Raw genomic sequence first — 25,648 nt, 5'->3', positions numbered from 1 at the left:
GAGTGCCCTAACGTCCCAATATCCCACAGTACTTGAAGGCAGCAGCGGTGGACCGAATAAAACGCTGATTTTTCTCCAAATTGTTAAAAGAAAAAAAAAACCTCCAGTTTTCTGCAAAGATCAGCCTGCAGACTTCCACCCGGAGAGGACGGACACACGAAGGCAGCCTTCCCCGACAGACACTGTTGTTTTTGTGTTGTTTTTTTGTGTGTGTGCATTATTCTGATTAGGATTTGAGTAAAAATCAGGCCGCAGACGGGACAGCTCGACCTGTCCTGCCCTGGGGGGGCTAAGAAACCTGCCCCGGACATACACACTCTCTGATGGGACTGTTCTCCAGGAGGAGCCCGGTTTCACGTCGGTCCATCCCCGGAGGAGGAGGCTGCTGTGCGGGGAGACTTTTTAATGACCTGAGACAATCTGAGCTGCTGCCTTTATGGGACGGTGAAGGTGTTCTTCTGTTGTTTTTCTTTTCTTTATTTTATTTTTAAAAGAGAAAACTCGAAGAAAAAAACATCAGCTGCAGCTCCGGCGGAGGAACGGACTCTGTCACCGGGTTGTTTTGATGTCCGACGGCCGGGGGAAGGCGAAGGGATCTCCGGGTGAGTGCTGAGCCAGTGACCGGCTGGAGGACACGCGTGTTTATATAAAAAAAAAGCGTGTTATTGCTTTTTATGTTCAGTTTAATGACGCATATTTGGATATTTTTGTGTTTTCAGGTAATTGCATGACCAAAAAAAAAAAAAACACTCTTTAATATTCCGCCTCTTCGTGTTCCTGCAGAAACTCAAATCTCTTGATGGTTCCGACGTGATGACACTTTGTGTTGTGTTGGTTTATATAACGTCGGCTCGGTTGTGTTAACCTTCTTCTCATCTTTACATTTCTCTCTTTGCCGAAACACGTTGTGCAATCTGATCTTCGAGTTGTGTTCAAGAGCAACACAACAACAACATCTGCAAAAAAAAAAAAGTTGTTTTCAGTTGAGATCATTTGTTGATCCTCATCGGAGTTCCTGCAGATCTCCGTCTTTATTCTGTATTTTTTATTTTTTTATGTATATCTGTATTTTTTTAAAGGGGAGGGGGGCTTTAAATGCCACGTGAACAGGCGACAAAAACAGTGAAAGGATGATTTCATAACGCTCACGCGCACACAGCCTTCATCTTGGTGATGAAGATGAACAACAACAACAACAACAACATCTCAGGTTGTGTTACAACAGCCAAGGGGAGCTCAAGTAAAAAAAATAACCCGTCTTCACCGTCGGGGGGGTAGGATGGGGGCAGGAGGCTTTTATTTTATTTTAATTAATGAATTAATTAATTTATTTATTTTGGGGGGGTACCAGGTTTCTTTAATTTCTGGGGGTTTTAATAGAGATGCGTTTACTGGCATCATGTTACAGATGTGTCAGAGTGATGCAGCACTGACACACAGACGGTGTAGCAGCTTCAGGAGGAGGTTGTTCTGTGTTTCGATCCTTATAATGATTATTTTAATATCAATTCAGGGCAAAGCTTTCCAAAAAAAAGAAAGAAAAAAAAAAACACTGGTTGAATTTATTGATCTGTTTCTGAAAGGACCTGATGTGTTTTTGGGTCGAAACATCAGATTTTAAAAGAAATATCTTTCACAAAATAATACTGACGAATTAACGTTCCTGTTTTTGTGTTCTTGGTGCTCAGTCGACCTTTCTGCTCCGTTAAATGTGTTAAACACGTCAGGGTCTCTTCTTTGGGGCGGATTTCAACCCCCTGATGTCTTTTAATCACTTTAGATTAATGAGTTGTTGTGATGGCAGTAAAAAAAATAAAAATAAAAAAAAAAAACAACCGGAAGTGATTTTGTCTTCAATCCGGACGACGAGCTGCAGGTGGAAGAACCAAACACACCAAAGACAAACAATCTTTGTTATTGTTGTTACTATTTAATATCATTGAACGAAAAATGAGATTACATTTTCCCATCCTGTATTTATTTACACATCCGGGCTTTTTCGCACTCCCGCCTTTAGTCAGTGGCGCGTTCAAACCGCATGGGAAATAATCTCTTCTGCAAGAACAAAACCAATAACTTTAAGAGCTTTGTTTTGATGAGAGTGGGATATATTAGTGTAGTTTGTGCTTTTCAGGAAAGAAGTGCCGACATCGTCCGAGTTGAGTGTGTGTTTGGGCGATCCAATCTAACTGCAGATAGCAGATATTGGGCCTCAGTTGCTAAATTGAAAGATAGAAATATAAATAAAGTTGCAAACGGTAAAATCCTTAAACAGTAAAATCAAAACTGTCAATGTGATCATTAACCTTTAAAATAAAAGAAAGAGCAAAGCCTGGAAGTGTTTTTGACAAGAAATTCAAATGTTGAATCTTTATTCAACATACTGACGGAAGCTGCCAAATTTATTTTCTAGAGAAGACATGAGGGCATGAAAACAGGCGGTGAGATAAAAAAAAAAGAACCACAAACTAAATCTGAGTGGTAACAATCAATGAAACCAAAACGTTTTAAATTTGCCTCCACCTGAATGCTCCTCTCAACCTGGTTTCCATCTTTCCCACGGGAGCCTGAAGGCAGCGCGGCCGCTGATTGGCCGAGCCGGCTGTCAATCAGCGCAGCAGCTCCCGCCCCCCACCGATGACGTTTTCTTCCCAAAGTAACGAGGCCAGTCCATTACGCACACAAAAGACCAACAAAAGCCCGTGTTGGGGGCAAAAATGAGATCCGTCAGCACCCAGAGGACCCGGCACTGAGTCCAGATCCGGCAGCAGCACCCATGGACCAGAGTCCGGGACGACAGGCGACCATTTAACTTAAAAACAAACAAACAAACAAACAACAACAAACAGCTCTCTCTCTTTTTTTTTTTCCCTCCTCCAAAGCTGCGTTTTGCTCAGATCTCATTCTGGTGGTGAGTACAACGACGACAACGACAACAACAACAACAACAACAACAATCAGTGCAAAATTACCATTAATAATAATAATAATAATAATAATAATAATAATAATAAACATCAACAGAAAGGCAGCCGACGCGGTCGTGATGTCGTGCTGGGTTCACAGTCTGCACCAGGCTCGGAAAAACAAAAGCAGCACAGCGACACTGTTGCATCTGAGCTGGCGTCGAGCTCTTTGTTGGAGGATAAACACGTTTAGATGGAAGCAGGAAGAGAGAGGGGGGGGGGCTGCAACAGCATTTAATGTCTCTTAAGATTGTGTAGATGGCTGCAGAGAGAGATGTTGTGTTGTTGTGTTGTATGTGTAGAGCCTTTTGTCTGGACACTCTTCTTCCTGTTACCAGAGACGCACAATGTGCCTCCTCTTTGTTTTCACTTTGCTCACTTTGGACATCAGCTGTTCCAGCAGGCTTCACCTCTGCTGCTGCTGTTTTAAATACAAATATATGTTTGAAATCTTTGTTGTCGTCGTTGTTGTTGCTGTTTTTGTTGTTTACCTTCACATCAAATTCTGAGCCGGCTGAGACAAAAGAGTCATGAGATGTTGGCAGCAGGAAATGATCTTGCAGGATCACAGCACTTTATTTTAACGCTTTTTTTTTTACAGATGTTTCAGTGAAAAGCAACACAGGAAATGTTAAAGTAACACCTTAAAATGTGAACACTTTTAAAACCGTGCGCTGACAAATTCTTTGAAATCAGAAACTTCTCAGGAAATATAAACAAACAAACCTAACTGCTGATCTATATTTGCCCTTGTTTGGCATTTAGAAAGATAAAATCAAGGAGTGTGCGTCATGCCATTGTGTGTTTGTGTGTGTGTGTGTGTGTGTTGGAGGAGGAGGAGGGAGTTGGGACTAAATGCAAATAACAGCATGCCATTGTGTGTCTTTTGTGTTAATGACAGCTCATTCTCTGAGGACGCACTGCACAAAAAAGTCATTTAATCACTGATGGTAATGATGCTGAAGTGTGGCACACTGACAAAGCTCTTGTGTGTGTCTGTGTGTGTGTGTGTGTGTTTACCTTTCCTCATGCACGTGCTCCTCAGGATAAACTGGGCTAATTCAGAAAGGGGATTTTGTCCCTTTCATGCAGGGATTATGGCTCAGGCACCTGTGCAGATTATAGAGTATGTATGTAAATATGGCTCGTCTGGCGCCGCAGGGTTGTGTTACCAGTTCTCACTTTCCCAGCTGTGTCCAGTGTGTGTGTGTGTGTGTTTGCAGAGCAGCCATGCTTTACGTCACGTCATGGCTGCTTCCTGTTGAGTTGCGGAAGCTCCTTTGTTTTCTTGTCTGGCTGTTGGCTTCTGTCTCAACGCTGCTCTTCCTATTGCACCACGTCAAGCCCAACTGGAAACTTCTAGGCCTCTTTTTATTGTGTTTTCAGCGCCAGCGATGCAGGTTGTTGTTGTTGTTGTTGGTCGTTGCCACCTCAGTTGTGTGCCATATAGAAGATAACCCTTAAGCTGATGGCCGCTGTTTCACATTCTTGGAGAATATTTTGAAGAAGTGTTGAGAATTACACAGCAGCATGAGTGCAGAATAAACCAACTCCAACCAAATTACTCAACATTTTCCTCGAAATTGGATTGTTGTGTTACGCTTAATTGCTGTTGCACACTGTCTTGTTGGTCTTTGCCTTGAAAAAGAAGATGCTGAAATTCACAGAAAATAGTTTTGAATGTGTCTTTTTGTTGTTGTTGTAAATACCAGAATAGTTAGCAGATTTATAGCATGGCCTATATGAAGCAAATTTTAGAGTCAGCGTCTAAGCCCCGCCCCTTTTAGTTTGACTGACAGGTGATTGTAGGAACTGGTCATGCGTTCACACACTACAAAAATAGTCCATTACAACCAAAGTCGTGAATTTCAGCAGCCGGACTCATGTAGCAACTGCCCATAATCATTTACAAAATCCTGTTGTAGCAATAACATGTAAGAACTTTCTCAGCTAGTGAAGATTTTATCAGACAAAACAAAAAAGAAATCACAGATCATACCGACAGATTTGAGCTGAAGTTATTCACAAGACTGAAATATCGGTTCAGCTCTTGAACGCATGCTAAGCTAATGGCAGCTTTTCTCAGCTGTTAATTACTCAATTACAAAGTTAGATTACAACTAACCACTTTAAGTTAATTCTAGTGTAAGCTGTGCGCTTTTTTTGTGAGAAATTTAACTTGTAATATCGCACAAACCTTTTGTTAACGCATTAACGACAACAACAAGGCCCTAACGTATCAAATTTTGTGTTTGTGTGTTCTGCTGCCCCCAAAGAGGACATAAAATCAGCTTGTTTCAACCTTTAGATCTTCTGCTGTGCTGGATTGTGTAGTTAAAATTCTTTAAAGACAACTTCAGTGCTCTAAATGAGACGTTCCACATGTGCATATGTGTTTTTGTGCGCACTCTTACATGTATGAGTGTCGTATTTGGTCTTGCCCACGTAAAGTCCAGATTGTTTTGCAGCAGTAGGTGGAACAGGTTTGCCCATTTCGGTGAGTTTTTGTGTTTGTTAAACACCTGCAGAGAGCTTTTTGTCCCATTTCAAAAGGTCACAAATTCATTGTGTGTTTGCTGCATTGTGTCGTCGGCTATTCTAGTCCGTCCTGTGTATGAACCGAACTGGTATGCGTTTGCTTTCTGTAGAGCTGGTTCTCCTGCAGGCCTGCTATGACACCACCGTGAAGCTTCTGTTCAGAGATGTTATTTTTAGTTTATGCTGGATAAGGTTTGTGCTGTTTGGTGCTACAGACGGCGCGAACAGATGACCAGACAGGTTGTAAACGAACCCCCAGGTGGGCCAAAACCTTTAAAAAGGTGCGCTCTAAAACGATTACCCAGACGGTCTGATGTCCTACCTGCTGACGTTACCCGCCTCATAAGCCTACAGCTTGTATTTCTAGATTTTAGTCACTGACGTGGAGAAACACAATTAAGTTCCAAATTCACCACCAATCTGCCAAAGGGCAACAGTTATTAATTATTCAGAATAATTACCTCTCTGACTAAAGCTGCTACTTAATAACTAATAACTCCTGCTAAATTAGACACATTAAAATTGTTCTACAACCAGAAGAATACATCTCCACGTTCTATTTCCTGTCTTTACCAATGAATATGACAGTTTGTTTGATATTTTCCATATTGCACTCGTAATTCTTATTGGAAACGTAACTTTGCAGGAGCAGCCGACAGCTTCAGAGCAGAAATGCTGGGTGTTAATTGAAACAGGAAACACAAACTGTTGGTGCAGTAAAAACAAACAAACTTCAGACCTTTTTAAAGATGCACAGATCGTCCATTGAGGGGTTTTCATGAATAATCATTGACATTCCCGACAGGCAACCAAACAGAAACACTTCATCTTGCGTCACCTCGCAGTAATCTCATCCTTGCATCTATCGTCGCAGTGAGACAGAACAAACGCGGACTCGCTTCTGTCATAAATTCTGAATTAAAACCAAGTGACCAAGTGAAGTGTGTTACGTGTCTTCATATGAACAACATGCAATCACATAAGAGATGATTGTAATCAAATGATTGCTTCAGCAAACGAGCTGCGGATATGTTAGAAATGCAATCAAGATTATGAGCTCTAAAAATAGGAAGTATGAAGCAGGCCTCTCACCACATCTCTCTCCTTTTTCCCCCGCAGGTTTGATTTTCTCCTGTGGTGTCTGTGTGGAGCGTGCCACACACCCACTCCACAACAACGACGGCTTTTGCCTGCATCTTCCAGTGTTTCTTCTGTCAGCAAGTCCAGCAGAGCTGCAACTCTTCCAGTGCCAGCCCTGACACCAGCGAGGAGCCCTGCCCCACTGACATGGTGAAGATGACCAAGTCCAAGACCTTCCAGGCTTACCTGCCAACCTGCCATCGCACCTACAGCTGCATCCACTGCCGGGCACACCTGGCCAACCACGACGAGCTCATCTCAAAGGTACGCCGCCTCCATCCTTCGCTCTCACGCGACGTCTGTGTCTATATGAATGAAGCCGACGGCAGGGCGCCGGTACACACGATGACGGTTAACTGGGTAGAAATATAGAAGATATTTGAAATATATTCATTTATTGGTTCCTGAAACGAAAATGGCTCGTTTCATGTAGGTTACTGTGCTGCTGCAAATTGTGAAGAGTAAAAAGCCGGCTGGCTTTTCAGCAGAGAAAATACGGCTGTTGTTTGTTCGAGCGCTTGCAACAGCCAGTAATCTTTCATGTCAACATAAAATTCAATGGAAAATTATATTGTTGCCCCAAGATTTTAACAGACCGTTGAGTGGTTTGCATTCAATTTAAATTTTATTTGAAATAATCAGCTAATTCAGAAACTTCAACCAATTAGGAATTAAATTAACAGTCAATGCCACGTAGCATGTTAACCGGCGGTTAGCTCCATGCTAACAGCTAACGGACAGTTTCCCTGTTTATGTTTGAATGTGTCTGTTGTTTGAGCTTTGCTTGGCTGAGAATCTTCTAATTCAGTTCGCACACACAAAATGTTCATCGGCAGCTTTAAAGTCAAGCGACTGAGAAACATGAGCAACGTTTAGGTCCCGAGTTTGTCAGATCAGAATGAAGTTTGGCCGTTCCAGTTCTCACTTAAAGTCAAACTGATAAATGTGCCGACTCATCTGGATATCAAAATGGCTAACGTGGTCTCATCCTTTGGACGACATTGTGAGTGATGACCAAATTTGACAGCGTCCTTGTAATATTTATAAATGAATAAATCAGCCCGGCTCAGCTGTGAATTTGCGCCCGGCTGTGATTTAGGTTTGTCCTCCGGTGTTGATTATGGCAAAAGGCTCTTGAATTTGACAGCAGTGTCGTTTTATTTGACGCTGACCGGCCTCAATGCGTCTCTTCAGCCTGCGTACCTGTCTGTTTTTGCATCTGCATTTTATTTCTGCCAGTAAATCATCAGAGGCTTGGATGACAGCCATGGCTGATGTATTTTTCTTACTGAAGCTGTTCCGGCAGTACACAAAAGAGCAGGCCAGTCTTTTAAAAGTGTCCTTGTCTCGGCTATTTTTGCTTCTGTTTCTGTTTTTTTTGTTTTTTTTTTCTGAGTTGGAAAACAGAAGAGTAAAAACTGAATGCACTGGATCAGGACGATTTGCTCCCACTGTTCTTATTGAGCTGAACTTTTGTCTTGAACCTCGTCCGAGAATTTCAGAAAACAATATTAGATTTCTGACATGATACAGAAATTCAACAGCAGTTGAAGTTACATGAGAGAAGTGAAATCGTGATTTTTAAAGTGAGTGCTGGTTACATTAGCTGCTGCTCTTCAGCTGATTGAACCTTTTTTCGGTTACTGATGTCTCTCGAGCTGCTGACATCTGGCTGATGTTTCCAAGTCTAAATGTTGCTTCAGTAATAACGTGGTTGTTTATTCTTGCCGTCGGCTGCACTTCGTCCTCCGAACTTCATCATTAGCAGAGGGACCAACCCAGCGTCGCCTCCTGCTCAGACACAAACGTTGTAAACGGGAGATTTCTGCTGTTCTGCTTTTGTCAGTAGTTTACTGCAGTGTGTCTGTCCGGCTGTTGACATTCACTCAGAGACACTCATCTCTGCGAGACTGTGACAGTTTATTATAAGTGTTGTAAAATGTCTGACAGTGCTGCTCTGAATTTAAAGGAAGTGTCTTTCAAACTAATAATTCAAGAGAGCTGCCTTAAAGTTGCATGAACGGACTTGGACAGCGATCTCTGAGATGTGATGTTGCTTTATTTTTTTTTATTTCACACAACTCTCCACGTCCAATCACTCTGAAAGCTCAAGGCCAAAATGACTGGAGCCTTTATTTATGAAAAAGACTCAATTCTTATTTGTTGTTGTGCCGTAATGTATTAAGCTGCAGCTAATGAGTCATTCCATGATTCAGTAATCTGTTAATCATTTTTCCCAAAGAAGCATTTCATGGAGAATAGTCAGAAAATAGTGAACTACGGTTGTCCACCTTATTGACTTCAAGCTGATGGAGTGGACAAACGGTCTCATAAAGAAATTTCGCTCTGTACCAATCTGCTCCTTTTCATTTTGTTATTCCTTCTTTTACTCTGGTATTTTACCCCAAAGCCTGTTTCAAAGTCCATGTTCTTGCAAAATCTGAATCTTTTTCTTTCAAATCAGGATCCATTTGAGGATAATAAATTGCAGTGACGCTGTGAAAGTAAAAAGAGTGTTAGAGCCGCAGTTTTCATTCATTCTTCATTCAATCTCCTCTTTTGATGTTTTCCCAAAAATCACTGCAACTCACTGCTGGAGAGTCCCACAAAATTGTGACGGACCTTCTGTCACGGCGCACGTCTTCCTGTATGAAGCTGCTTTTGAGCATCCCCCAAATGAAGGCTTTGCTAGTTCAGTCGTGAAAAATCTCATTTCTAACTTCCAGGCCAAATAACTATTGATATGTTTACAACTGCCAGCTCAAAAGTCCTCCCACATCCTGTCTGCAGTAATTATCAATCCTCGCAGAGACGAAAACAAAACAAACTATTTTACAGTCAGATCACTCAATAAGACGCTGAAGATTCAGCCCATTTCCCCAAAATGAGATCTTCCTGCCAGGTCTGGTTGTTTATCTGCCTGCAGAATGACAAATCTGAGCCGGAGTGAAAGGCAAACAGACTCAGGACTCTGCACAGCCTCTGCCTCTTCTTTGGCTGTGAAGTGTAACTGGGTGAGTTTGTCTCAGGGGTTTCTGGGTATCGAAGTCCAAACAACAGGCAGGCCGACGCTTGACATTTGAAGCCACTAACATTGCAGAGCAGCTTTAATGCCGACAGCTGTTGAGCAAAGACTGAGCGAAGTTCATAAACTATCAGATTAACCGGAGTTGGTGCCGACTGCAGCGCTGACCTTTTGTGTGTGATAATAAGACGGTGACAGTGTGCTTCCCCTCGTGTTGCACTGTCACCACGCACTAAGCTGATTATTCAAATGGCAAAGATGATCAATCTGCGCACTCCCCATCTCCACCTCGAAATCCATTTGCCCCCCGCAGCTTGGAGACTTGGATGCTCGCTGTTTGTTAGCGTGAGCAGGAAAAGCAGCTCCACTGACAGACAGACAGGATCGGATGCCTCAACATGGCCTTTTTGGTTTTAATGGTTTTAGATGGTTGTAAATTTTGTTGCTGCACTTTCAAAATAAAAAAATTAAAAGCAGGGAGGATCGTTCTTCGGCAGCTTACTCGACCTGTCAGATATGAGGAAGTATGAGGAAGTGTTGTCACACAGCCAGAACAAGCAGAGAGAATTGTTTCAGCACAAAGCGGAGTTTGGAATGAGGGACGAGCTTTACCAGCTTCTGTGCAGGAAATCAAACTTTAAACAGAAAATAAAAGTTAAACAAAAGAGGCGGCTGCTGTTTAGCATTTATCTGCTTATGATTATATGACTATAAGCAGATGTACGCCTGAAGGGGCTCTCATAAGTGGAGAACTCGCGGGATAATATAATAATTCAGTTCAGTAAAACTGAAAAGAGGAATCGAAGCGCAGATTTTTTTTTTTTTTTTTTTTTTTTTGGCTGTTCAAGTATTATTTTTCTTTTTTTGATTCTGCAGTTTGACTCACATCCGCAGGTTTTCATTGTTACTGAAAATGAGACTCTGAAACTGAAACATTTGGAATTTGCCACCTAAATAACATGCACACACAGCCAGAAGTGTTATTTCAGTAATTTTGATTGGACTTTTGAACTTGATATAATATAAAACAAAAAAAAAAAGGGACAATAGAAAAACTAAGACCAACAAACAGACCAGCACTTTCTGTGCTGAATAACCAGACAAAAAAGTTTGGAAAGACAATTTGGGTGTTTTGTTTTGTTTTTTTTTTTAATACTCCACTGCTGTTACAAAAGACACACGCAGCCAAACTTTAAAAGACAAGACTTCTTAAATGACTCCATTATCGGGTGGCCTCAGCATTAACAGTGTGCCACAGTTTGGCAGAATTTTTCATTTTCGCTGCCGCACTCTTGAACATTCGTGTTTGCTTTGCCAGCAGTCGTTTTCTTCCCTGATTTCTTTGGCTCATCTCCGTGTTTCCTGACATGTTAGCACCACCTGTAAATCAGCGGGAAGGTGTGAAAACATTGGCAGGAGTGTGTAACACGGCACCAACATGCTCGCACACGAGCACCTAAATCCTCATGTACAGAACAACACGAGGAGCTGCAACCTAAAAACGTCGCTTCACGGTGGTCAAGAGCTCCACAAGGTGCCGTCCAACTTGTTTGCCTGTTTATATTAAAGCAGCAGCTTCTTGTACACCTCAGCACCGACCTTCATCTGACTCCTCCAAGTGATGGAGGAGGCAGGTCGAGAGCAAACGCTGAATTGCCAGTTGCCATTTCTCTCTCCGGAGACCAGAGCTCCATGTTTAGAGGTGAACGCACCATTTTCACGTTATTGTGAGACCACGTGAATGAGCGGTGGGGGGGGGCGGGTGGGCAAATGGAGCCAATGCATCCCACAAACAGCCCTCCGAGACGCAGCACAGTGAGGACCACCCAGCGGCCGCAAATTATTTCCTGCCCAAAAGCCAAACAGATCAGTTGTTGACGCGTCGGCTTGTAAATGAGTTTGTTTGGTTTTTGGAGCCGGTGAGTTTGAAGGAAATCAACGGTTCTCAGAGAGATTGGGGAATATTTACTGATGTAATAGCGATTTCCTCACAACAGAAGATGTGACTTCAACTTTTGGGGCCTACAGGTCCTAAACAAATAAAGGAAGACGATGTCTGAAATAGCTCCCCTCCTCCGCTCAGCAGAAATCAATCTCATCCTCCTGAGCACGACTTTAACCTCATTATTACTGCAGCCGGCTCCTAAATGACACTTAATGAGATGAAAACATTATGTTTATGAGTCCAGGCGTCGGCGCTCCTTTCATGCAGGTCGCGCCACCGGTGATGCTGGTGCAGGAATGCTGGTGATCCAGTAGAGCCGGCGAGCTTTAAACTGGAAATTTGCAAATGAACGTAAACGTATTGCTGCGCAGTTGCTGCGTCTCGGTGAGTTTCCAGAGAACCGAAAAAGTCGGCTTGGTCTAGGTTTTGTGGTTTCTGTTTACATAAGCAAAGATTAAACTGCTCCGGTTTTGTGGCGTTGATTCAGAAGCTGCCTGGAAGTTTTTCTCCTTCCTGCTGTTTGTCTAGATGGGAGAAACCCGACTGCAGGCAGATTAAAGCTGCCCTTTCCAACATATGATTGCGTGACATCCACTCACATTTCACCAGCCAATCAGAGGGAGGAGGAGCTAAGCCTCTCTTCTGATTGGCTGACTGTTTTCCAAGTGATCCAGTAAGATTGTTGCAGATTTGTTGCAGCAAAAATTTCAGAGATCGAACTCGGTAAGGTTGGTAAGGCTGCTTCTTTGTGACATCACAAAGTGACAGAAGTCCTGACAGCTCAGCTTCTGAATACAGACTGTGAAGATTTCTTTGTGGACCGAGCACTTTGACACTTTCACAGGATTAATATTGTACCGAGACCTGATTTATAATCAAATAACCTTCGGCATTGATGACATTAAAGGATGCGGCTCGCTGCCTTTTCTGCAGTTTGGTCCACATATTAAGTCACCCACAGTGAGATTTGCTCTCCACCACTGTAGCCTGAAATAGTCTGTACAACTTAGGAGGAAAAAAATTACAGAAATCATTCATATGAAATATAAACCTTCGAGGAGAAAGAGCAGAAGAGCTACAGAGCTGTGAAAAAGGTTTAAAAGTACATTCAGGATGAAGTTAACTTGTAAAATGAAAATAATTCCTGGCATTGAGGTTGAAAGCATCTTAAGGACAGTCAACAGAGAAACCTAAATCAAACCGATATCGCCCACCAATGAACTTTAAACAACCTGCAGGCGTCTCTTTATCAGGACTCAGGCCGTTCATTCATCATTGTCCTGAATTCATCTGTGACAGAATCGAACGCCTCCCTGATGTGGCGTTTTTTTTACGTGGCTGATTTAAAAAAAAAATAAATAAATAAAATGTTTTAGGTTCACAGTTAACGATTTAATCAGTCCAGAGGTTTGACTTTTCACACACAAACTAACACGTTTGGACTTCTGTGCAGAGATATTGAAGTAACAAATGTCCCATTGGAACTGACTTTAGTGGAAGAGACCAGATATGAACCGAACGGCTGACGAAACATTCACCATGCCAGTTTCATTTTCCCCCTCCGAGGTTCTGAACTCTAAAGTTTTCTGCAGCAGAAGTTTTCAGGCCGCTCGCTGGCCTAATGACTGTTGACTGGTTGTGTTGACTCGATTGCTGGGCTCTTGACAAATGACCTCTTTAGTCTGAACAATCCACTTTAATAATAATTGGATATCATTAAGGAAGCTTCCACCGACAGTCTGTCTTTGTCCTGGAGGGCTCGCTCAGTAAACACGCCGCAGAGATGGCTGCTGTTCACGAACCATTTCATGCTGACGACGCGCACAGGTGGATGCGTTGGTCCAGAATGTGCACAACCTTTCCCGAAGTAAAAGGCAGAAATTTCATCACAAAGCCGAAGTTTCATTTCAGAAACTCGAGCCACATCAGAGAAGAACTAGTCGCCTGAGCTTCCTCATGCAAATAAGCAGAAAATGCGATTCGCTGTTGTTCTCATCAGCAAAACACCCAGGCAATAAGCCGTGAGGCTTTACAGTCGACTGACTGTTGTGCATATCTCATCCAACAGGTCTGATCAGCTGTTTGAAAAAAGTGTCTGCAGGAAGTCATTACAGTGGCACCGTGTCCTTGTTTCGCCGAATTTATCTGATGCAAATTAATAATGTCAAATTGTCATTTTTCTTCGGCGTAAGAATGTAATCGGGTTGAAAAGAATCCCCTGCTGTGAATATTAGTTTGTTTGAGCCTGACAAGACCAAAAAAATAAAGGTTTGGTAATTTTGGTTGACGTTTTTATGATGTTTTGTATTGATTTCGTGATTATTGATTTTGCTCATGGTCACAGACTATTAATGAGCTCTGTACTCGCTGCCACACGTCGCTGGCAGAGACGCGTTCACCCGTCCGTGGCAGCGTCAGCCGTCCTCAGCATCACCCCCTCTAAGCCGATTATGTTACTTAGGCGCAGATGACACCTTGGTCTGGTGTTTTCCACTACACGCTGCCAAGGGCCGCTCGCCCCGTCCACGTTTTGACTTTCATCCCCAAATGAAATTTACCAAGTGCCAGGCTCCAGTGCTTTGTTTCTTTAAGTCTTTACCCCCGCCCTGCTGTGCACAGAGCAGGAAACAGGGGAACCAGTCGTCCCAACAATAAAGGGAGGTGTTGGAGGAACTGCAGGATCTGGCAAATTTTTCCCAACAGTTGCAGCTTGAGTTCTGGAAAACTCCCGAGCCGGGCATTAAATAAAAAAAAAAAAAAAAAAAAAAAGCTTCCCCTCCCCAATCTTATTTTATGCTCCAAGTTTTGGAGGCATGCCAGCCAGCGAGCAACAATGCAGATGGAGCAGCCCAAAAGAAAGGATTAACCTGAACGCACAACCAGAAGGAAGTATGTTAGGCACAACACTCCTCCTCCTCCAGTCCGGCCCTCAGCCACTAAAACCCGACAAGAGAAGCTGCTGAAAAAAAGCCAGAGAGCAGATGATAAAGTTTTGCTGCTGCAGTGAAACTTCTCGATGAACCTTCTTATAACTTTGGAGGTTGTTGAGGCTCTGTCAGACAAACTCATATGTAATTGTTGGAGTTGTAAAAATGACAATATGAGGACCAGCCTTAACTTTGACATACAACCACAACCACAAGAGTTCAGAAATGGGTCTAACAAAATGTGATTTTTATTTATTTATTTATTTATTATTTATTTTATTTATTTATTTTTTTTTTTTTTGCAAAAACATCCCCTTGGCCTTTGGCTAATGTTCAGTTCCATGCACTTTTTCTTGTGTTTCTGGTTTTGTTAGTTTTGTTTTTTGTTTTTGTTCATTTCATCGGCCATAAAGAGTGACAGGCCTGCTGTTGGCAAACAACCAACTGGTTGCGGTGTGACGGGCAACAAGGCGAAACTTTGACAGCTAACCATAATCGCAGATTTATCCGAGTGTACACGTTCACCCAGGAAGAAGAAACGCAGGCACAAAATCGAAGCCGACATCTGTTGTTACTGTCATCCCGGGCACGCCGCATCTTTTCCCCATCGCTGTCAGTTCCTGTTTTTATCAGGCTGGAGCTGCATCTCGCTGAAGATCCGAGCGGCTTCCTGAAATCAGATAGCGGCGTGGAAGGGGCCCTGCAGAGGGAGGACGCCGCCTCGGTACTGAGCTCCACCCCCCCCCACCCCCACCACCATCATCATCATCATCGTCGTCATCATCATCATCAACCCCACCCCCACCACCACCATCATCATCATCATCAACCCCACCCCCCCTCACCACCACCACCATCATCATCATCATCGTCATCATCATCATCAACCCCACCCCCCTCCAACCGCACCACCATCATCATCATCAACCCCGCCCCCCCTCACCACCACCACCATCATCATCATCATCATCAACCCCCCTGCCCCCCCCCTCACCACCACCACCATCATCATCATCATCATCAACCCCCCTGCCCCCCCCTCACCACCACCACCATCATCATCATCAACCCCCCTGCCCCCCCCCCCCCCCTCACCACCACCATCATCATCATGCTGATGGATGTGCCTCTAATGGATCGATCACACTTTTCATTTCTCGCCATTAATGGACGTCCTTCCTTCTGGCTTCGCCCTGTTATTTTTTTGTTTTAACTCTCTATCTGGAGGATTGCCAAGACTCTTATGGCTCATATGACTGAGGTGTAACACTCAATTTAATCTTCGTGTTTCCAGCTCTTTTTGTATAATCCCACAATTAACACAAGTGCGTTCTTAGTCACCTGTTTTTTTTTTTTGTTTTACGAAGCTGTTTCGTGCAGGATGGCGTCGGGTGACAGTCCGTCCCTCCACGTCTCTGATCTGAAGTGAAAAATTTTGGAAACTATCAGATGGATTGTGGTGAAATTTGGGGGAAAATGAATTCAAATGTTCCCCTGCTGTTGTGTTATTTCATAAATGTGCGTCATGGAGCTTTTTGGACATTTAACATGTACATTATTGCATATTACTTTTATTTCATAAAGGCAGAAAATGAAGATTTTGAGCTGCAGAAAAATAACTCTAGGTTGTTTGTCTAATTAAGTTATCATTGTTGGCTGATTAAGCTGCTATTAAAAGTCTAATATTCTCAATTATCATGTGTTGTCGTAGACATTCTTGATAATTTGTCCAAAAAGTCTGAGACCGGGTTCTCATTCAAGTGTAAAATATCTTTATGGGGCAAAAAAGCAAAATAAATGATACTACACAGATGAAGTCTGAACCTATTTTTTGTTAAAAATGATTAGATTAATATTTTAGATTCCAAAGAATTTAACTAGAGATTCTCACCAGATTAAAAGTCATTTACCTTTTAAATGTATTTAACTGGAGCCTTTAACAGGATCCATGTAAGTTGGAGTTGAGCCTTCGCCTACAACGGCCGGCATCTGTGGAGACAGATGGTAAAAGTCAACCTCAGCAGGTTTGTTAATAGCTTCCAGTTGATCTTAATTTCAGACATGGGCTTGATTTATTGCGTTAAAACCAAAATGAATCCTTTTCTCATGAACGCCGTTGAAATCCGATGAAGTTTTTCTGCCCGCGGGATCACCGGAGGGCGCGCCGCTGCCTGCGGGCCGAGGCGTTTTGCCCCTCGGGGTGGATTTGTGTTGTGTGAGATGTATTGTTCCCTTCGGTCCCGTGTGGTCAAGAGGATTCAGGGATTTTGAGATTTGCTTTGTTGAATTCATTTGTTAGAAACAAGTGCGATTGCAGCAGCTTAAGAAAAGAGCACGGTAACCACTCCTGTTTTATGGGGGGGGGGGGGGGGGGGGGGCTTCTTGCAGCCCCTTAAATCTGTCAGATCTCTCCAAAGTTATTTCCTTTAACTGATCTTGTTGGATTTTGCCGTTACATCCTGAATGGGCTGTTTGACACACCCCCCCCCCCCACTGGAGCCCAGTTATCTACACTGAAGCTCACAGCAGACAGAAAAACACTGCAAAGTAAAAATAGACAGTGGAAAACAGATAAGGGCAGAGTGAGACGGCGGGCCCCCCCCCCCCCCCCCCCCCCCCCCTGTTGGTTTAGATGATGGCTGACCCACAATGAAACACAGATATGACACCCAGCTCTTGTCACCACGTGAACCCCCCAATCGCTGGCCTTGTCGACTCCACAGGGACCGACCCAGTTCCCTCTCACCACTAAAGGTCACATCATGTCAGGTGGCTCTGGTCTCTCATGTGTTTGTTGCCCCCCCCCCCCCCCCCAAAAAAAAAGCACACAAGCAAAGAAATGGAGGATGTAACAGTGAGACATTAATGGCCGCAGCGACAAGAGGAGGCAGCAGGAGAAAAGAATAATAATCCTGCTTTTATTACGACTGCGTCGCTTTTGAACCCCCCCCCCCCCCCCCCCGCCGTGGTGGCGGCGGCGGTGGCAGCAGCTGCGGTCAGCAGAGGAGGCAGCTGGTGCTCTCTATTAGGTAGTATTAGCTCAGCGCCCTCAACCGCAACCACAAACTTATCTACCGCGCTCATTTGCAATGGAAAAAGAGCAAAGCCGATTGAGGCCCGGCTGACGGAGGCCGGACGGGCCGCGTCCTCAGAGCGCCACCAGCACAGCTTTACTGTTTACATCAGTATATAGGAACGTCATGTCTAGACCGACTGGACTGCAGCCCAGCAGGATATTTATAAAGCCAGATTTTCACAACCATTCAAGGTATATTTAATACCTCCGTGAAGGTCAGCCGTTGTTGCTTATACAGTAGGTCAGTAATAAATTGAAATTATTGATTCATTCTTCAGGTTCAGTTTGGAGAAACGCTAAATAATAAAGAGGGCCAGTCCTGCTGAAGTTGGTCCAAATGTAAAAGTCATTTTCCAAAGCAAAGGTTGTGCAGCGGTGCCGTGAATTTTCCCGTATTTCTGTTTTAGCGACTTTGCTTGTCTTTTGTAATTGAGTGTCTCCTATTTGGAGAGTCAGCTGCTCCTCTTTCACATCCCGCCGCAGAGCTGAAGTCCCGACCTCACGGCCCGACGAGCCTCTTCGTGCATTTGTCTTTGTCAAACAGTGAAACTCAGACTGACAGCTGCTGCCACGAGAAGCTTCCCTTTCACTTAAACTACTTTTACTTTGTGGGCAGCTGAACTCTTACTTTCTAAAAGCTTATTTTAATAGAACTGATTTATGTGTCTGCTTTCCTCTTTGTCCTGCTATGAAACGTTATCGTTATTGTGCAGGTACTTGTGTCGGTTCTGCTGTTACAGAACCGACCTAATAACGACCCTGTGACCTGCTTGTGCGCTCGCCTCCGCTGGTCTATGTGAAACGGTGGTTTTTTTAAAGGTCACCAAAAACACAAACCCACTGACCTCGTTCAGACAGATGAAACAAACCACACGACAGCGGTGAGAGAGCTTTTTAATTATTAGCACAGTTTCACACGAATGACGACGACTTCTAACTGGAGCCAAACCAGGAAGTCCGTACCGTCTTTAATCGCACCGTGGCGACGTGGAGGGTTGAGTTCTGCACATAATGCAGGAAGTGAAAATGGTTCAAGAATATCCTGTTTCAGATTTGTAAACATTTGGTCACTTTTGGTGCAGCATTGAGGCAGTGTGGTTAGTCCTGTTGGTCTCAGGTTCGATTCCCTTTCTGTGGGAGTCTCCATGTTCCCTCCCACCGTCCAGAGACGACACGTTTGGGTTCATCGGTGTGTTGTTGGTCTCTGTCTGTCTCTGTGTGTGACCTGTCCAGGGTGACCCCGCCCCTCACCCGGTGTGAGCTGGGATTGGCCCCATCACCCCCCCCACCACCTGGACACAGATAAGCAGTAGAAGACGAATGAATGAATGAATTGCTCGCATGTTTCATATTTCTTCTCAGAAAAAACATCTATTGATTATGTCCCATATATGAGAATAAGATGAGACGAGCTGATCTGTTCTGAAAAGTGCTCCATAAGTTGTTTAGTTTTTTTTTAATTATCTGCTGTGGCTGGAAAGAAATGATATATTTAAAATAAAAGATCTTTTTAAATGACTCAAAGGTGAAACGGGTTTCTTCTTGTCTGACTGTGTTTTCTATAGTTATGGGAATGTGAACATCATTTTTCTCTCCTTGTTTTGAAGCCGCCTGCCATCAGAAAGTAGAGCAGAATGAGATGTCGAGGTGTGTGCGATGACTTTTCTGCAACCTGTGGTTACCCATAATACCTTTCTCCTGCAGACTCTGTTGTATATCTCAGCTCCAGCCTCAAGCAAAGACATTAAATATGTTTAGAATTCCTCAAACACACACAGACACACACAGCATTGTGGTGAGAATGTAAACATGCCAATATTTGTTTATGAGAAAAGCTCTGCAGGGTCCTTTTTTCAAACATAAATTTCCCTCTGTGAATCGGATTCTGCTCGTCTGGAACTTCAGAGGGATGTTTTGAACCATTAAACCAGAACTCAGTGTTGTGATCAGCTGTGTGTGTGTGTTTGTGCGCGTCCTGCTGAAATGCGTCCTTATTGATATTTCATTCAGAAAGTTCAGATTCTCGTCGTCTTGGAGGCATTAAAGGCTCTTCTTCGTCTTGCTTCTTGAAAAGCTGCTTTGTTGTTCTGCTAACACGTTCAATATTTCCAACACTGCACATTAACTTTAGAGGCGTCGCATCTTCAGTTTGCAGATGGAAGAAATTAGTTTTTCTCCAGACTGAATGTCATCTAAAAACACTTTGATCCATATCCTGGTAAATCCTCCACCTGTTCCTGAACCACTCAGTTGTTTATTTTGTATGATTTTCAACTAAAAAGAGATCTGAGCTTGAGTTTTTCTGGTCTGATGTAACGACTTGTAACAAGGAAATGAAAGTTTTTCTCTCCTGACGTGCTGATGGTTGTAATGTTGATGTGTCTGGTTGTGTTATATATTTATTTTATTTTTTAACCTCCAGTCAAAGTTGTTCACCACAAAGCTGAGGAGGTGCAAGAACAAGTAGAAACAGACTAACTGGGAGAAGAGCTCCTCAGGGTGTCAGAGGTGTGGCTGTTTCAATGATTTCTTTTTCTCCCCTCTCTCTTATTTCAGTCATTTCAAGGCAGTCAAGGTAGAGCCTATCTGTTCAACTCAGTGTAAGTACAATTACAACTTTTTTTTGTGTGTGTGTGTTCCTTTTGTCTGAGTGGAAACTTCTCTCCTCCACGTTCACACTCTGCAATTTACAAGCGATCTGGGGGTTCGTAAATAAAAGTCACACGGACTCACAAGCAGCTCAGTGGTTATAAACCGCATTCACACTGGGAGCGTTTGTATGAAACTAAGACCGCATCAGTCCCATTTCACCGCCGCCGCCGCTCGGCCTCCACGTTCAGCTGTGGTGTGCTGCAACACAACTGTTGTTGTTTACTGGATAACGTTGAAAACAACGCACGTGTGCAGAGCGGCACGAGCAACTAGCTCACAGTTATTGGTTTAGTCTAGGCAAGGCAAGTGTGTGCTTTACAGATCCAGAAAAAAATTCAGATAGAACATATGACATGAATCATAAAACAAAAGTCAAAAAATTTGCCAAAATGCCTGTCACATTTTCCCAGTCAAAGTTTTTCACTTGATATAAAATAAATGAAAATAGCAAACACTCACTCAGGAGAGCCTGCAATCAGATTTTGGCTGTTTTCATGGCAAAAAGAAACAAACAAACCAACTTGGTGTCAGAATAGCTGCCAGTTTCTGTCAATGAATGAAAGCAGCAGTGAAAATGAGCCAAAACCTGATGAAGTTGTGAACACGATGTGCTGATAAACGTCTCTCTATCAGGACCGTCGTGAGCTTGAAACCAGTTTTAGGTCATTTCCTGTGATGGAGACTTCCTATTCAGGGTCAGAAAATAACATCTATTTTACTGAGGTTTCATGCAAACAGCCAGTGAGCACAGATGTGGTAGATTTTTTTTTATTTTTTATTTTTTCCACGTTGTATCCACGAGATAAAATGTGACCTTCAGTTCACATGTAACATTTAAATTACAGCATTTCGGTGTAATGAGACTTTCAAATAGCGGCTGAAGTTCTGTGAAAACAAGTTATGTGATGCCGAAAAACGAAATTAGTTTTCCAGCTATCAACTTCAAACCTAAAGAGTAAATTTAGCTTTCTGCTGAAACGAACTGATGGGCTTGTTTTCGCTCTTTCCGTCAAACTGGTTAACATCCATCTCTATAAAATCTCGGTTGGTTTGTTTTTCTAGGGCTTCGGCTTTCAGCCGTAATGAACCACGCAGACGAATCTGCCCCCACGGGAGGCCTGGGACATTTACAGGTGTCACAGTGCAACTGCTTCATGCCACCTGAGTCTGAATTACACTGTTTTCAGCTGCCAGAAAACGAAACATACTGAATGAAAGAAGCACACGCCAGACTGCTGAGTGTCAATAAATCATTTCCAGCATTCTCGCTGTGAATGGACCAGAAACCCTGAGCTTTTTTTTTTTTTTTTTTTTTATAGTTACCAAAAAATAAAAGAATTTTATTTAAAAAATAGTGAATCATTGAAAAATGAAACGAAACTTTTGCATTTGAGCTGTCTGCCTATACTTTCCTCAGACACATTTATCTGAAGGCCATCATTAGTGCTGATTTTATATTTAATACAAGACTGGCTCAGAAAATGTCACAGTTGTCGGGTAGAAAATCTCTCTGCCACCAAAATGTCAACAGGTTGGGTAAGAAGCAAAGTAGATGTGTTCTGTTGTTTGTTTGTTTGTTTGGATGGGAAACGGATCGTTGACAGTTTCAGGAAACTCTGAGTGGTGAAATGTCATCTATAAGACGTAACATACAGCTGAGATGGTTTTTTTAAGTTGCGTCACTTCACTGTCTCCTCTTCCACTGACCCCCTCGGTGACCTCCCCACAGGGTGAATGTCGGCTGCGGGCCAGCTGAGGAGCGGGTCCTCCTCACGGGTTTACACGCTGTGGCGGATATCTACTGTGAAAACTGTAAAACCACCCTGGGCTGGAAATATGTAAGTCACCCCCCCCACCACCACAAGCACTTCCTACTTCCTCGTCCTTAATGTTTCCTGCTTACACCTGCCGCTGTGTTGTTGTGGTCCCTTGGCCTCCGAAGGTCAGAATAACAGGGTGGCTCTCATTAAAAAAACCACGGCGGCAGTTTTTTGTTTTGTTTTGTTGTTGTTTTTTTGCCCAGGTTTGTATTTAGGCTCACAGATTGAGCCCTCTGGGGTCTCCTGGTGAGCAAGATAATTACAGAGCCGAAAGGTTGGCTGCAGACAGCCAGGCTGGTTCCTCCGAGAGTCTACAGTGATTAAATGTCAGAGCATTTTGAAGAGGCCTGTCCCAGTAATTGTCTGAAATGACTATAGATGGGTGTAAAATAACTCGGCAGCGGACGAGGCGGGGACTCGCTTAGAGCACGAAAACAATTAGAGATTCTGGGGAAGCTGCTTTACAAGGCAAATGCTCCCAGACACAAAAAAGCCAAAACAACTGCCTTCTCCCGGACAATAATGAGGCCGAAAGGCTCAGCGACGATCAGACTGATGAATTTAAACGTTGGAGGAAATCTCTCACATTAGCAGGAGGCAGTACAGAGCCAAACACATCTGGGCACGTCCAATAAAATTATAATCACAATAACAATGATGTCGGAGCTGAAGCATGTGATGGAATGTTTTTTTATTTATTGGTGCTTCAAACTGGTTTTTCTTTCTTTCTTTCTTTCTTTTTTTTTTTTCTTCTTCATTGTCTGGCCTGGGAACTGAAAACTGTCTTATGATTTCTCTGACGTCAACTATTAGAAAGGTTTGTTTATAGTATTTGCTGCATGGATAGAACACAGACATCCATCCCTCCATTATCCATACCGGAAGAGACAAACAGACAACCACTGAGCAGTTGAATTAGTGTGCAGGACCACCTGGGCTCATTACAGGAGTAGAATAAAAGGAATCAAAACACACAGTCCAGCCGCACACCAGTTTTTTGTTTTTTTTTTTTTGGTTGGGGGGGGGGGGCGACAGAAGAACTTTCAAATAAAGTTGTGAGTTTGAGCCAAATGTGATGTAATCCATCCATCAGATTTTTGTTGTTGTTGCTGTCCACTGAGGTGTCAGTCAGTGTTTTTGTGTTCTGTGTTAACAGGAACACGCGTTCGAGAGCAGTCAAAAGTACAAGGAGGGAAAGTTCATCATCGAGCTGGCTCACATGATCAAGGACAACGGATGGGAGTGACGCCGTCTTTTTCTGATCTTGGAATGCTCTTTATTGAACTGCGTGGAGCGACGACCATCAACCTCCCCCCTCCCCTTCCCCACCCCGACCTCTTCCCTATGAAGAAAAATAAAAAATCGACGACGACAGCAACACGTCATCCCTCCACGGCTCTTTAACGTGCACACACCCACCTGTTCATCGTGAAACTGAGCAGAACAGACGAGATGAAATGAAAGCCGGGATTCCCCCCTGCCGTTACTCTGAAGATTGTGCGTTCTCCTTCGCAGCTCCGGAGCTTTTGGGTTTCACCCTCACCTCGCCCCCCCCCCCCACTCACACACTCACCCCGGCTCCCCCGCCCCCACCAATCCACGCTTACAAGTGATTGTGGCGATATGGCGACCACTGTGCGAACGGAGATAAACTTCACTGAAAGAACATTTCTTTGTTTTCTTTACTCGAGCTGCCCGGCGAGACGGACGCCTCGTGACGACTTTGTTTATTTTAATGGTATTTGCTATAGTTTTAACGTCTGGGTTTCGGTTTGATGGCAGATGGATGTTACTGGTTAGCATTTTGTTTCCCCGTCAAGTCTCTTTGTTTTTGTTTACTTGTCGTTGGCTTGTCGTATCTCTGCCTATAGCTGAGCATGCTTTTCTTTGCTAATGTCCAAATGAGCAATCAGGGATGGGTGAGGAGCGGAGGGGAAAGGGAGTTTATTGTAGTTACACATATGTAGCAGCATCTTGTTTTTTTATTTTTATTTCTAAGTGGCAAAGGATGAGAACCGCAGTAGTGTGGGATTTTCTACCTAATATTTCCTTTCTGGTTTTATTTTATCTATTCTTTCTTGTGAATTTCTTTCAATCTCTCCCCCCTTTTGGTACTTCTCAGCAGCCAAAAAAGCATTGAAAGCAGCACCTACTATTTGTTTGGACATAAATGGATTTATATATATATATATATACATATATATATACACACACGCACACATGCACATATATATACAGAGATATATGTGTGTATATTTGGATATTTGTAGTGTTTGGCTAAATGCGATTGTGGCTGGTCCCATTTTCAGCAGAAACGTAAATGAAAGAAGGAGCAGAAATAGTTTGTGTCCACTTGTCATAAAACATTGGCAGGCTGTGTAACTGCATTGTGTAATGATGAAATTGAAACAGGAGACACAGTTATATACATATACATTTATATGTGTGTGTGTGTGCGTGTGCACGAATATATACACACACACACACAAATATATATATCTATCTATACAGATAACATACTATGACCACATATCCATAAAGACTATGAAAATGTTGGTAGTACGTAGATATTTGAACATGGATTCTATATATTTGCTGTCATGCACATTATGTTTACGTGCATATGACTGTGTGTGGTCACGCGTTAGTGTCATACTTGAACGGCGCTCCTTCGTTTGCACTTTGCAGAGGCCTTTGGTTCATCTCAGCTTAGAGGCAAAATAAAAACAACTCCTACTTTTTTCCTATTTATTTCTTCTTTTTAGAAAATGGCCTTTTCACAGCTCAACGACAGATTGTTGGAGATGGAGAGAGAGATTTTGAGCCTGACAGTTTTTTAGGGTTTTTGTCGAGTCTATGTTTTATTTTTTATTTTATTTTATTTTTTTTTGGGGGGGGGGGGGGTAAAATGTTGTTTCCGATCCTCTCGCTGCTGTCCTAAAAATCCCACCATTTCCTCCCCCCACCTCCCTCCTCCTCACGTAGGTCTTTTGCACTTTATGCTTATCTCGCTGTCTGAATTGTGTCATTGTGGATGCCGTCTGTGATTTGCCTCTAAGCCGTATGAATCTTGTGCCTCTTCAAAACATGAACGTCCTCCCCCTCTTTCTTTTCTGTTGTGCAGTGCATAACTCCGAAAAACCTTCATATGAACCGCTGTGTCTTCCCCCGCCGCCCTCCCGCCTGTTTGTTCTGGTTCAAAGTGGCCCCAGAAAATAGTGATATTCACCAAAATCCTTGCAGAGGTCTGCCCTGTTATTTTGGACAACAGAGACTTGGTATACATAAACGCATATATTTTCTATGTTAAGATTTAGAGGTGCATAAACAGATGGATATTCAGTATATTATTTCTCAGAGTAAAAGAAGAAAAAGGAGGAGGAGGTTAGGACGACGTCGGGACGCCGTGGGCTTGTTGTTTTGACTCTTAGACGGCAGCAGGTTCGAGGTGAAGCAGGGTGGGACGGGATAAGAAAGATTCTTAAAAAAAAAAAAAAAAAATTTAAATAAAAAAAAATATCTGCAGTGATTGATTACTTTGCCGGCAAGGTCAGTCAGA

At 43.1% G+C, this 25,648-nt stretch overlaps 1 protein-coding gene across 2 annotated transcripts; it reads left to right on the top strand.

The window, feature by feature from the left end:
- The first annotated feature begins 107 nt into the window (after positions 1-107).
- On the top strand, positions 108-25,648 carry ypel1 (yippee-like 1). Of its 2 annotated transcripts, none has more exons than XM_029509818.1 (5): positions 108-602; positions 6,624-6,908; positions 20,174-20,217; positions 21,999-22,107; positions 23,246-25,648. In XM_029509818.1, the coding sequence occupies exons 2-5, from the start codon at positions 6,792-6,794 to the stop codon at positions 23,333-23,335; spliced, it is 360 nt and encodes a 119-aa protein (XP_029365678.1). In that variant the 5' UTR covers positions 108-602; positions 6,624-6,791; the 3' UTR covers positions 23,336-25,648. The 2 variants fall into 2 exon arrangements, with proteins under 2 accessions (XP_029365678.1, XP_029365677.1); XM_029509817.1 differs by lacking the exon at positions 108-602 and adding an exon at positions 2,664-2,911.

This window comes from Echeneis naucrates, chromosome 9 (genome assembly GCF_900963305.1).
Source record: "Echeneis naucrates chromosome 9, fEcheNa1.1, whole genome shotgun sequence".
Lineage (NCBI taxonomy): Eukaryota > Metazoa > Chordata > Actinopteri > Carangiformes > Echeneidae > Echeneis > Echeneis naucrates.
This window is presented reverse-complemented; position numbering and strand designations above follow the sequence as displayed.